The sequence below is a fragment of the Bicyclus anynana genome, chromosome Z (genome assembly GCF_947172395.1).
Source record: "Bicyclus anynana chromosome Z, ilBicAnyn1.1, whole genome shotgun sequence".
NCBI classification, from domain to species: Eukaryota; Metazoa; Arthropoda; class Insecta; order Lepidoptera; family Nymphalidae; genus Bicyclus; species Bicyclus anynana.
This window is the reverse complement of record NC_069110.1, coordinates 15,524,362-15,537,247: the sequence shown is the minus strand read 5'-3', so window position 1 is coordinate 15,537,247 and position 12,886 is coordinate 15,524,362. Positions and strand designations below refer to the sequence as shown.

The following is a 12,886-nucleotide window of genomic DNA, read 5'->3' as shown; positions in this document are numbered from 1 at the left end:
TTTTTATCCCCGGAAAATCCATGGCTCCCGCGGGATTTGTGAAAAACTGAATTCCAAGGTTGGAAGGTAAGGTGGGCTCACCAGTGATGAAAGCGTTCAACGTAGTCGGCGGTCGGGACTGGCGCAGGCAGCGGCGCTTCTTTGGCGGCATGCCCGTGAGGTACACGTCGCTGAAGGGGTCGTCGGTCGCCGGCCTCTGTCGCTGGACGTCGCGTGTGATCGCGGGGCGCCACGCGTCGCCCCAGTGCTGCGCTATGTGCGCACTTGGCACCTACAACAATTGTAAAATAAAACCCGAGCCAACTATAGCTTGGAGATAAGACACGGTACAACAGCAATCAGTTACGTGGTAGCTATGTGTTGAGCGTTGTTACAGTTTTCTTTTTTTTATTAGTGTGCAAAATTGCCAACAATAGGGTAGTTGATTCGTGTTACATTTAATATAAACAATATTAATTTCATGTAGTACCTACATGGAATAAGGGTACGAAATATACCGATATCAATTAATAAAAGTTAAGGATTTCTAAATAAAAATATAAATATCACGCATTTTTTCAAATTTTCTAAACGTAATAACCGTGACGTCACTAACACACTAGATGTACTAAACTAATTGTTAACTAATAGTTTTGTCAAACGCTCCATTTGTATGGGATTTATTATAGTGACGTCATGAGACAGTTGAAATGTAGACTATATTCTAATGATATTAATCTACCTATATTTTGAAAAAATCAACGATTACTGGTGTCTATAATTTTAATTTTACTATAAACTACCAAGTGTAAGCACCTAAATCAAAAACATCAACACATAGCTACCATCTCAACTTTACTTTTAAACATAAATATAAGTTATTTGTTATGCTACGCAGCAAAACTGATTTCAATATTTATTGAACATTTTTGGAAATAACCTTAAAGTTTTTAATTATGTGTATAAAAAATCAAATTCATAGTTTCGCCTTTATTTGCTGAAGTCCGACGACAATTTATTCGAGACCAATTTTGAAAAATATAGCCTCAATAGCTAACGGTAAGAGCGGTCGGACTCATCACCCCGTTGGTCTATTATCATACCCACTCCTAACACAGTCTTTAATGACTAACTGGAGGGGAATGTGAATATTAGCCATATTTAAAAAGTAAGGCAAATATTTAAAAATAAAAAAATTGTTATTTAAATATTTTTTCAGTAAGCACGACAAACGAATGTTGTAAACGGAAATAGAAGACATTGAAAACAAGCGAACACATTTAGACAGTCTTACACATCTTACTGGCAACATAAAACACAAACATTGACAGACTCGACACAACACAGAAATTGTACTTTGTACTTTTACCTTACTAGAATTACTTCCTTCCTGAGACGTATGGCAATATTTAAGACATACTTCAAAGCAAATATCGATTAATAAACGTATTTAAACATCCCATAAAATTAACACGATTTTTGGTCCATTTGATGCCCTCAGATATAACATTACGTGCACCATTCAACAAATTTAGTTAGTTGGCTATGTAGTATAAAAAGGAACAATTGCCAAATAATAACTTTAAATAGTTAAAAAAAATAAAGAACACGTTTTTAGTATGCACTAAAACTTACAAATATTTTATTTAAGTCACGTGACTATTTTTTTTTTCGTATTCCTGACAGCAAACCCTTTCATTTGATATTTATATCATGGGAGTGGATTTCAAACATCCGTACAAACATCAGTTCGCCATCTTGGGAAGGGCGCCATATTGTATTTGTAATGACGTTTCTTAGTCATGTATTATCATCAGAACTCAGAGCGTGTGCAAAATTTCATCCAACACGAAGACCAGGAAGTGGGTCAAATTATGATTTCAAGATTTGTCTTTCCTACATAGTTAAAAGTGAAGCTATTATAAAGCGTGTAAAAAGGATATATAATTGAGTGATATCTTGATAGTAACTTATTTTAGTATGTTTTAGTGTCCTTTTTGTAGCAAAAATTTTAGTAAGTAGTCCGACCAAAAATCAATAACGCAATTTCTTTTAATAAGTAGATTGTTTGACAGGAAAGGATAGATGCTAATCATTTCGAGTAGTGGCCCATAGTTGATGTATGTCACAGCTGTGGGGTAAACGTTAGTCATAAAAGAATTAAAGGTAATATTATATTACACTTACGAAAATATCATCAGAATCGGATGACTCCGGCGGGTTCGTAGAGCCGGATTTGGGTCGGGTGGGCCTGAAAAATACAAATTAAATAATTATTATTATCACTAAATTAATCGACTGACTAAATGACGACTTTATTTATACGTTTTTGCTTGTAGCTGTCATCATCTCACAAGTGATAGGAGCATTCTTTATGGAAAGCAGGAAGTACCAACAATTCATACAATACTATCACTTTTGTACACTCTTATTTTGCGAAAAGACTCATATTCGATAGTGAGCTGATGATAAGTTGTTGTGATGTTTGCTTTGATGGAAAAACAAACGCAAAATGGAAAGCACCGCCATCACGCCCAAGAATCCCTTGAGATTGTACAACTTTCGCCCTAGCACCTCACCTGAACCGACCACGGTTATGCGTAGCTATAACCCTTCCGTTAATCTCTGGACGGCTGCTAACCAATCCATTGATGGGGCCGAGCGGCGCTGGAAGCGGCGTCGAAGGCTCGACCCTCGGATCGGGCAAGGCTGGAGGTAGAATCTCTGGCCTAGTGATTAGTATAAAATGGCCAAAATTAGACACGAGCATTTTGGTAGATTTTCCATACAACTCGTGCAATTGCGTAGCTCTTGTTACCTGGATGGTCCACATGAGGAGATGTCGCGCGGTGGCTGGCTGGCTGGCAGGTTGTCAAGGTTAGACGGCGGCGCGGGGGGAGGGCTGGGTGTGGAGCTATAATCACTCTCCGTGCTCGACTCAGTACTTGGCATCGAGCCAGTGTAGAGGAACGTATCCGTCCTAGTGTTATTATATAATGTTAAGGTGCACCATTCTCTTGAGCATTTTTTTTGTGACAGTACAAATTTCAAAGAAATTAATATATCGACGGCAGAAAGCAAATTTGTAGTCATCCACAAAAAAAGAAATAACTTGCATGTTTGTTAAACTATACTCACGATTTTTGGATATTAGACATGATATTTTTTTTTAAATATCAGTCTCGAAATCTCATTCTAACTATTATTTGCCAAAATTTTGTTGACTACGACATTTAGCACTATTTTTACTGAATGTTAAAACGCTGTAATTGCACTATAGTTGTATGGAGCTGGTTCAAAGGCATTTTTTTAAGGAAAACAAAAAACGTTGTAAGCAGCAATACTTGAACTAGGACTGTCTAACATAATGTTGTAAATTAATGAAATTTATCTCTCGTTTCATTACAGGCTTTTTGAACGCCGGCATTTAAGTTATAACCTATTTTCTTTAAATGTTAATTTTATAACTATTCATCGAGGAGTTACGTGACCCAGACCATTTGAAACATTTTTTGTTTTTCTGATTCGAACAGCGCAATAAAAAAAAAAATTCATAGCATAGTCTGTGGATTACTACACTTTCGCTTTCGGCCGTCGACATACTGATGTTATTGAAATTTGAGAGAATGTACACAAAGTTACTTGCCTGAATATGTTTTGGTTAAGGCCCGACGGTCCTGCCCACACAAAGTCATCATCTGGTGCACGCCGTACCTGACTACACTCTCCAGCTGAGTTGAAATGTGGTGCAATCCTAATGTACCATGAAATGTTAGGCAACCCGTAAATGTAAATCTAACTCTAATATGGGAATGAGACAATCTAATGCTTCATGTATGGGATAGCTTAAAAGTGTACTTCTTTTAATGTGGCAGTTTCGATCGTTATTGACTTGGATATTTCAATATTGAAAGATTTTGCGTGTTTGAATCCGAATAATTAAATATTAAAATTGCATTATAGCATTCAAATTTAGCCAAACTAGTTGTTTTTTTTTTATTTCTTTACAAGTTAGCCCTTGACTATAATATCACCTGATGGAATCTAAGATGAAAGCTGGCTAACTTGTTAGAAGTAGATGAAAATCTACACAATTCGTTTCATTTTCTACACGACGTCGTACCGGAACGCTGAATCGTTATTACTACAACATTTATTTATTCTATAACAAGTTAGCCCTTGACTACAATGTCACCTGATGGTAACTGACAATGCAGTATAAGATGAAAGTGGGCTAACATGGAAGAGGTACAAGTTTATTCTACCACTACCTCTGACGGTTTCTACGCGACATCGCACCGGAACGCTAAATCGCTTGGCGATGCGTCTTTGCCGGTAGGATGGTAACTAACTACGGCCGATGCCTACCATCATACATTTAGAAAATAAATCCTAAACTGACCCGAGTTGGGAATCGAACCCGGGACCTCTTTGTTGAGATCCTCAGCACTACCAACTGAGTCAGAGGTTGTCAAAAGATCTACTACTACTTAGAACTAACTGCGCCAGTAGTTGTCAAACTTTAAACGTACTTTCTAAAAAATCGTAACTATCGATTTCTAAAGTAACGATACTCTTACTTTGGGAGATATAATTCCACAATTCCTAATAGGGTTGACTCATATCAAATTTAATATAAACAATATTAATTTCGTGTAGTACATGGAATAAGGGTACGAAATATATCGATATCAATTAATAAAAGTTAAGGATTTCATAAATAACTTAATATAAATATCACGTATTTTTTCACATTTTCCTAACGTCAAAAACGCTGTCCTCCATTTTCAAACTAATTGTTAACTAACATTTTTGTCAAACTCTTCGTTTGAAAGGGATTAGTTATAGTGACATCATGAAACAGTTTAAATACCGACCATCATGGCCGACAGGTGTTTTGGGTCGTATTGTCAAAAACATATTTAAAAACTAAAATTTTTCATGTAATATCTAGTAGAACTATTTAAGAACATTTAAAAAAAAAGTGTCAACTAGCCTATTACGAGTACTGTATACGAGTACGTAGTCTTGAGATCTCAATACAATAAGTCGTATTACCTGTGTGCGTCGCGACTAATCGCCGCAGCATTGGCCCTAGCAGCCCTTTGTTCCTCTCTACGTATGCATGAAATTAATTAAATAGCATTAATGCAAAGCATACAAGCACTGTTAATGTGTAATATGGATGTTTGTTCAAAGTAGAATGGTGCAGGCAGTGGCGTGCACTTCATACATGCATTAAAGTACTGCATACCCTAATTGTCTTCTTAATGCTTATTAAATGAACATTTTTCCAGTTTGCTTGATTTTTTTTACTAGTGCATACCCTGATCGACAGCCTTATGCACGCCACTGTGTGCGGGTGACAGATAAAGTTTCATTTTATTTATCAAACAAATGTAAGCCTAATGGCATAATACCCCTAATTGACTCATACTAAATTTAATACGTCGTTATCAACCCATATACGATTCACTGCTGAGCTCGAGTCTCGAGAGAAATTTAATACAAACAATATTAATTTCATGTAGTGTATGGAATAAAAGTCTGAAATATATCGATATCAATTAATACAAGTTAAGAAGTTCATATAAAACTTTATTTATGAATTATGCATTCAATATTTACAAACGTCAAAAACGCGGTTGTTCATTTTGTGACGTCAAGATGTTAATTGATGTCACGAGAGGAATAAACGTCAAACTAATTATTATGTAATAATTATGTCAAATTGGTTAAGGTTTCATGTTTACGTGACGTCATGGAACAGTTAAAATTTAGACCATCACGGCCGACAGCGTTTGTCACGGCTTGTATTGTCAAGAACATATTTAAAAATGAAATTTTTATGTATTTATATCTCAATAAAACATAATATTTCTTTTTCAATATATAAAAAAGTCAATTATGACTTCCAGTTAAGGAAGAAACGTGATGTATCATAAGACTCATTAATCGTTTTGAAACAATAAATCGAAAATATTATAAATTACATTTACTTATCTATGTTAATTTAGTTTATATTTTCGTTTTGAAGTGAGTTTAACTTTTCCGTAACGTAACGCGTTACATCGCCTTGATACCCAACACAAGGGTTTAAGACTCGTTAATCAGTACTTACTAATTGATTAAAGCTTTCACAATCTCTAGTTTACGTGAAAGTGACACGTGCCAGCACTTTGCCATCCTAGATCCACCTGCACCATCCTGCATTGAATCTACTATATGTACAGCACACCATTCACCTTTAGATATCTCTGCCATTTCGAATCACGTTGTGTTACATACCTTTTTGCACAGTAATCGAATCGATTTAATGGTTACCATATCAAACACGATATGCTCGAAGAGCCTTCAAACAACGGTATCTAACGGGCCCACAGTTGTTTACAATTGTAGCATCGTTATTCATCGGCATGACTGCAGTCGACTCTCGGCGGCGGTCGACGGCGGTCGCCGATTGCCGTTGGCTGCCGCCGACTGCAGTCGACTGCGGTCGGCGGTAGTTGCCGCTCGTGTAAATGAACCCTAATATATAGAAATATATACTCACTGCACTCTGGCACGATGTTGCATGATGGCTTCGCGTCGTATAGCGCCCGATGAGCGCCAAGCAGCCGTTGCTTCGGGCGTCGGCTTCACCTCAGCTGGCTTCTCGACATTCACGCCTGGAGATACCTCCATCGTCTGCATAGGGGGCGGCATTTCTGGGGTTTTCGGAACGTGCTCTGGCTCGTTGGTCTCTTCAACATCAATGATTGGCTCAAAGTCTTTAGAGTCTGTGTTGTCGTCGTCGTCGACGTCGACGTCGTCAGCGTCGTCTGTGTCGTCTGTGTCGTCAGTGATGTCCGATTTGTCTGACTTTGGCACATCGCTATTTGCAGAATCCGAAAAACTTTGCGGGCCGAAGCCTCTAGAATCACCTGTGTGCTAAAAATTTAAAATTCAAATTTAGGACATTGTCATTGGAACAAAAGATGGTACTTATCTTATCTTATTATTATTATTATTATTTTTTATTATTTGGACCACCAATTATGTTATATGTATACAGAATCAAAATAATTTAAAAACTGGGGCATCGAAACATATAACATAATCTAAAAGTCACCACATTGAAAAACTAACTTAATAGTAACCAGTTATAAAAAATGTTCTACGGATCCCTGACTATACATCCGACTCCTGGTTCTAAGCTACCTCTCCACCAATTCTCAGCCAAATCGGTCCAGCCGTTCTTCAGTTTAGTTACACACTAACACGACTTTCTTTCATATAATATACTAGCCGACGCCCGCGACTTCGTCCGCGTGAAACTCGATGTAAACTTTTAACTACCCCTATCCTACCCTTACCCTGTTCCTACCCTTACCCTGTTCCTACCCTACCCCTGCCCCTACCATCCTACCTAAATAAATGCGTTTAAATGTAGTCCAAATAATTCAATTTTTAAATAAGAAAATGGTTGTTGTGCCTCTTTGATTAGTATAGTGTGTCGCGGACATTTTTTGTAGATATTTATAAGATCTACATAATTAGAACATTTTATGGTTCTATCTTTTATACTTAAGGCAGCGTACGCAAAATAAGTAAATTTTCTGGTTGATTTTTTACACCTTGTGTCCGAAAATCCCAAATATCTTACGGAAATCTATTTTTTCCAAAATGAATTTTAGCCTATGTTTCTTGTGGATAATGTAGATTTCGAATGGTGAAAGAATTTTTAAAATCGGTCCAGTAGTTTTTGAGCCTATTCATTACAATCAAACAAACATACAAAGTTTTCCTCTTTATAATATTAGTATAGATAAGATACTCGTATATACAGGATGCTCGGGAGTTTCCTACAACTCTAGGGTTATATTCTGTAAGGAAAATAATTAATTAAAAATGTTCAAGGAACATGGCGTGTTCTAAAATTAATATTTTCGGGGTAAATAATATTTCTTTTGTAAATAGATCTTAAACCGTGTCCGTTACACGCATCCCTATAATTTTGACGTAGCCAAGTTTTACCTATTTCAATTTGAAAACATAAAATCTTTTTCACTACTCTTGCTCAAAAACACTGTCCATATTACATGGACATATTACCACAGCTCCACAGCGGAGCTAAACAAGCATTTCAGCCTCTAGGGGCTAAAGTAATTTTGTTTTTTTAATTCTTGTCTGTTACGAGTACTAGTCAAGCTATAAAACGGAGCAGGTTTTATTCGAAAATAGAATCATTATAGGTAAGGTCCTGATTGTTTTGAAAAATAAATAAAAAAAAAAATTTGAATGAAATGCAGCGTTCTTGTCTATGGAATGCGTTCATTTTTTTATTTAATTTTTATTGAGTTACGAATAGAGCGAGATTTGAAGACATGGGACGTCCTTTGCCTTTTTCGCATGTGAAAGAAATTCTTTTTTTTTTTTTAATTCATTACTATTGTGCAATCAGCTGCAACAGCTTTAAGCAAATTGCTTGTGGGTACTACATGGCATGTGTAATTGAAGGCCATGCTAATTTATTTTATTCGTTAATTTTTGAATTTCATTTGTACATTCTTATTATTTTGATTTTTTTTTTACAGAGATCCCATATGTATGCGCGATTTAGCCTTCTAACATCTATTGGATGACCGAGGGCAGTAACAAGTTTGTTTTCATGGGTGTTAATGCGATTTTTATAGCACATTGATCTGAGTTCAACCTCTTCTTTTACTGTTTTTGTGTCAATTTACTCATGTAGTTCCGATATCTTAGTGAACCATGGAGCATTTGTGATGTGAAAGAAAAATAAAATTATAAAGCGAGAATTTTAAAAACAATTGCCGTGAATAATCCATACTTGACTTTTTAAAAAAAATTCATTGTGAATTTGTGACCGTAATTTACATGTTTCGCAACATTAATTGTTATGTCTTCATCTAGTGAGTAATGGTGACCCTAATTTGGAGATGGATCAAAAAAGACTTACTAATGGAACACCTACTAACGAATAATTAAATAAGTGGAGAAAAGAACAACAAGTGCATTCGCTTACTGATGGTGTTTTTTAAACAATTATTTCCCATGTTTACCCCTCATACTCATTATTCAACTTCACAGTAGTCGGAAATTAAGTTACCGGGTAAAAGCATCTCCCCTAACATCAGAAGTTGTAGCATTTTGTACCTACACTTAATTTTCAAATAAAATAAAACATTGAATACTGTACCGAATTATTTTATTTTCTCGCAATCTTAGTGAAAAGAATTGTTTAACACGCGGGGCTAAGCCCGTTATAAACTCGGTTTCTATTTAGGCGGTCCTCGCCTTCGGCTCGTGCCCTAAAAATACCTCGTTTAAAATGGGTTATTTTAGCCCCTTGTATAACAATCTACTTTTATTTTATAGTTAAAAAAAATATTACGGCTACGTACGGTACGGCTCTTACAAGTGAACTCGTCAACACCTTGAAGTTATGGGAAATACTCCCGAGCAGCCTGTATATAGATTAAAAATCTTACATACCGAAGTGGACCCAAAATCTCTGCTGCGTATGAACTGTGTGGAGTGGACGCGGTTTTGCTCCACGCGCAAAATGGCGGCGTTCAAGTTCTCCATGGCAAGGCTATGCAGCAAGTCACGCACCGGCTCATCCAGGTTTTGCATCAGGTCGGCCTGTCGGAACAAATTATAGAACTAACAAGGGGACGCGAGAAAATCGGCGTAAACTTTCCTTGTAACAGGGTAAACAGGGTGTCCCGTAATTAATTGATAAAACTCAAATGATAGACACGCTGTCATTAAGATTTCAAAGATCTGATTTTTGTAAAACATCACGGATTAAATTATGAATGTACTTTGATACTGTTTTTTATAAATAATGTTTTATTTTGTTTTGTAGAACAAGCTTTTAGTACAATATTTTTTTTCTTTCATTAAGATGACGTGATTAAAAAGAATCGTTTTAGTTTTAGATAGTTAGGTGGTGTATCTACTATTTGCGTTTTATCCATTACGGGACAGACTGTATATGCAATCATGAACTTTTTTGTAAATATATAAGAGTAACAACCCACTATGCGTTTTGTTATACCTCGCAGCGTTTTCGATTATTTTTGTTCACATTTTGAATGTACATACTCATGCTAATTTACAGCTTTCTAGTAGTAATAGTTTGCGCTAAACCGCGGACAGATGGACGGGCGGACAAAAAGACAGACAGATATGGCGAAACTATAAGGGTTCCAGAACTACCTTTCTTTATTGACGGCGTCCGTGGCGCGTGGTGGATTTATAAGACGGGGGTCCTGGGTTCGATACCCGGATGGGCCGATTGAGGTTTTCTTAATTACTCCAGGTCTGGCTGGTGGAAGGCTTCGGCAAAGACGTACCGCCATACGATATAGCGTTCCGGTACGATGTCGTGTAGAAACCGAAAGGAGAGTGGATTTCATCCTACTCCTAATAAGTTAGCCCGCTTCAATCTTAGATTGTATCATCACTTACCATCAGGTTGTAGTCAAGAGCTAACTTGTAGAGAGTAAAAAAAAGTCATGGGCTAAAATAGGTTGTTGATGATGGCTTACCATGAACGAGCGATATATCTTCCTGAGTCCCTCCACTCCCTCCGAGCAGCAACACGAAATCACGCCGCATAGCTCGTAGAACAAACGCGGGACCACGGAACGAAAACTTCTCGCAAACATATCTATGTCCTCGAGGTCCAACACAACCACAGCATCCTCCAAAAAGCGGTTGAACACTGCTTTCATGGATTCAATCAAGTCGACGTGTCCACGTATGGGAGTTATTGCCATCTAAAATTTTTCCAAGAAATATATATATACAGTGTGTTGTAGGAAATCCCATCCGGCCCTTAAGGGTGTACTTAGGTATCGTGTATACATTATTTTTATGTAGCCCTTATTTTATTTCCAAGTTTCCAAACAAAAAAAATCCCTGCACGAAATTAACATAAAAAATACAAAATCATAAAAACTTACATGGCAACACAAAAGTTGAGATAGGTTAATTATTAGTAAACATTACTACAAAATAGAAACGCCGCGCCGCCATCTATGTTTTGTGCTGCGTTTACACGTTTCTATTCAAAGCGGTATTGAATGGGCAAGTAAACACACAAGTACACACAACAAGGTGATGAGTTTGTCAAGGTGCCTTATCATCTTGTGCTATGTACATGCATGCAGGCGTGCTTGCATAACTGGCGTGTTGTGATGTGTGTAAACACGAAAAGTTAATTAACGCAGATGGACGATGGCAGATGAATTAATGGTTAGTGGAAAATGATCTCCTTGAACATACAATACACCAAAAGCTATCCCATTTACTCTGGAACACAGTAGTAGCTCTGTCACAAATACATCTACTACTACTAATTTAAGTCTGCATTTTGGGCGAGTGGCGCAGGCAAACTAAACACAGCATTACAGACATCGCACGTGTCGGCGGCGGCGCGGCGCTGCCAAAGACAGTGGGCGCCGAAAACGATAGTACCTACTACCTACCCTTTACGATATGCGGCACGGCATTGTCAAAAGGCTTTCAATTTTGCCGACGTTTGTGCCACAGGTGTGTAGGTAGGAGGTAATAATCTAGATATACGTACCATATTGATGGTACAGTGTTGTCACTTTTTAAATTTTCCAAGTTTTGGGACAATTTATGTTTAAAATTAGAAACTTTATTATTACGATAAAAATGCTTAATTATTGAATATTTTTTTTCTGTTCATTATAATGCTTAAACGCACATTTCGGTTCGGACGGTATTTTTTACAACACACTGTATATGTATAAAAATATAAATATATATATTACAGTGTCTACAAACAATGATCAATAGTGAATATTCATTTATTTCTAGTAGGCTTAGTTAGATCGTTATCAAGTTAAACAGGAATAAAAAATATAGTACATACACAGGCGATTAGTGTATTTGACTCATATAAATTTTTATATCTACATATAGGGTAGAGTAGGGGTAGGGTAGGGTAGGGTAGGAGTAGGGTAGGGGTAGAGTAGGGGTAGGGTAGGGGTAGGGTAGGGATAGGGTAAGGGTAGGGTAAAGGTAGGGTAGGGGTGGGGTAGGGTAGGGTAGGGTATGGCAGGGGTAGGGTAGGGTAGTGTAGGGGTAGGCTTAGGGTAGGGGGTTAAGATAGGGGAGGAATAGTGAAGGAATAGTGATAGTGAAGGAATAGTGAAGGAAGTGCAAATAAGTCAAAGCGAAGCTTGACCGGGTCCGCTAGTAAACAATATTAATTTCGTATAGTACTTGGAAGGAGGATTCGAAATATAACAATTTTAATAAAGAAATAGTAAAAGATTACTTTGAAAAAACAAGTTAAAAATTGCATATTTAATTTATTTTTTCCAAACGTCAAAAGCACTGTCGGCCATTTTGTGACGTCATAGTCTTAGTAAACAATATACACCTCGAACTAAGGACCGATCGTTTGCTCTACTTGTACTCCTGTTCTCCTGGAATCCATTTAAATACAAAGATGTTACTGGTGTAGATATTAAGAATGAAAAAAAAACTTACAGGCGAAAACTAGTACACAAATCTTACTAGACATCACAGGTACGGGTAGAATAAACTTGTACCTCTTCCAAGAAAGCCTAATTCCATCGTAGACTACATTATCACTTTACATCATGCGAGCTCGCAGTCAAGGACTAACTCGTCATTGAATAAAAAAAGTGTGTGTCAGCTTGGATACACGAATGGAGTTTACTCTTTCAGATCGACTATCTAAATAGGTTGCCCCCCAACATACACCATGTTCGTCTCAATACCTACGCCTGAAAAATGAAAGGTGCGCAACCGAGAAGCACCAGGTAGCGTACGGTGTAAGCTGCGCAAACTAGGTTGCGCACAAAAACGTAACGCTGTCATTCGTTCATCGAATTTT

At 37.1% G+C, this 12,886-nt stretch overlaps 1 protein-coding gene across 5 annotated transcripts in view; it reads right to left on the bottom strand.

Annotated features, from left to right (window-relative positions):
• Positions 1 to 12,886, bottom strand: part of LOC112051807 (large proline-rich protein BAG6) — a 47,316-nt gene that overhangs the window by 8,157 nt on the left and 26,273 nt on the right. For 3 of the 5 annotated variants that reach the window (XM_024090599.2, XM_052890750.1, XM_052890751.1), the window contains 9 exons: positions 10,539 to 10,769; positions 9,478 to 9,627; positions 6,533 to 6,909; positions 5,038 to 5,094; positions 3,626 to 3,733; positions 2,798 to 2,959; positions 2,559 to 2,708; positions 2,167 to 2,230; positions 82 to 271 (listed from right to left, as the gene is read on the bottom strand). In XM_024090599.2, the coding sequence (XP_023946367.2) occupies positions 82 to 271; positions 2,167 to 2,230; positions 2,559 to 2,708; positions 2,798 to 2,959; positions 3,626 to 3,733; positions 5,038 to 5,094; positions 6,533 to 6,909; positions 9,478 to 9,627; positions 10,539 to 10,769 (1,489 nt within the window). The remainder of the gene's footprint in view (positions 1 to 81; positions 272 to 2,166; positions 2,231 to 2,558; positions 2,709 to 2,797; positions 2,960 to 3,625; positions 3,734 to 5,037; positions 5,095 to 6,532; positions 6,910 to 9,477; positions 9,628 to 10,538; positions 10,770 to 12,886) is intronic. The other 2 variants (XM_052890753.1, XM_052890754.1) reach the window with 2 other exon arrangements.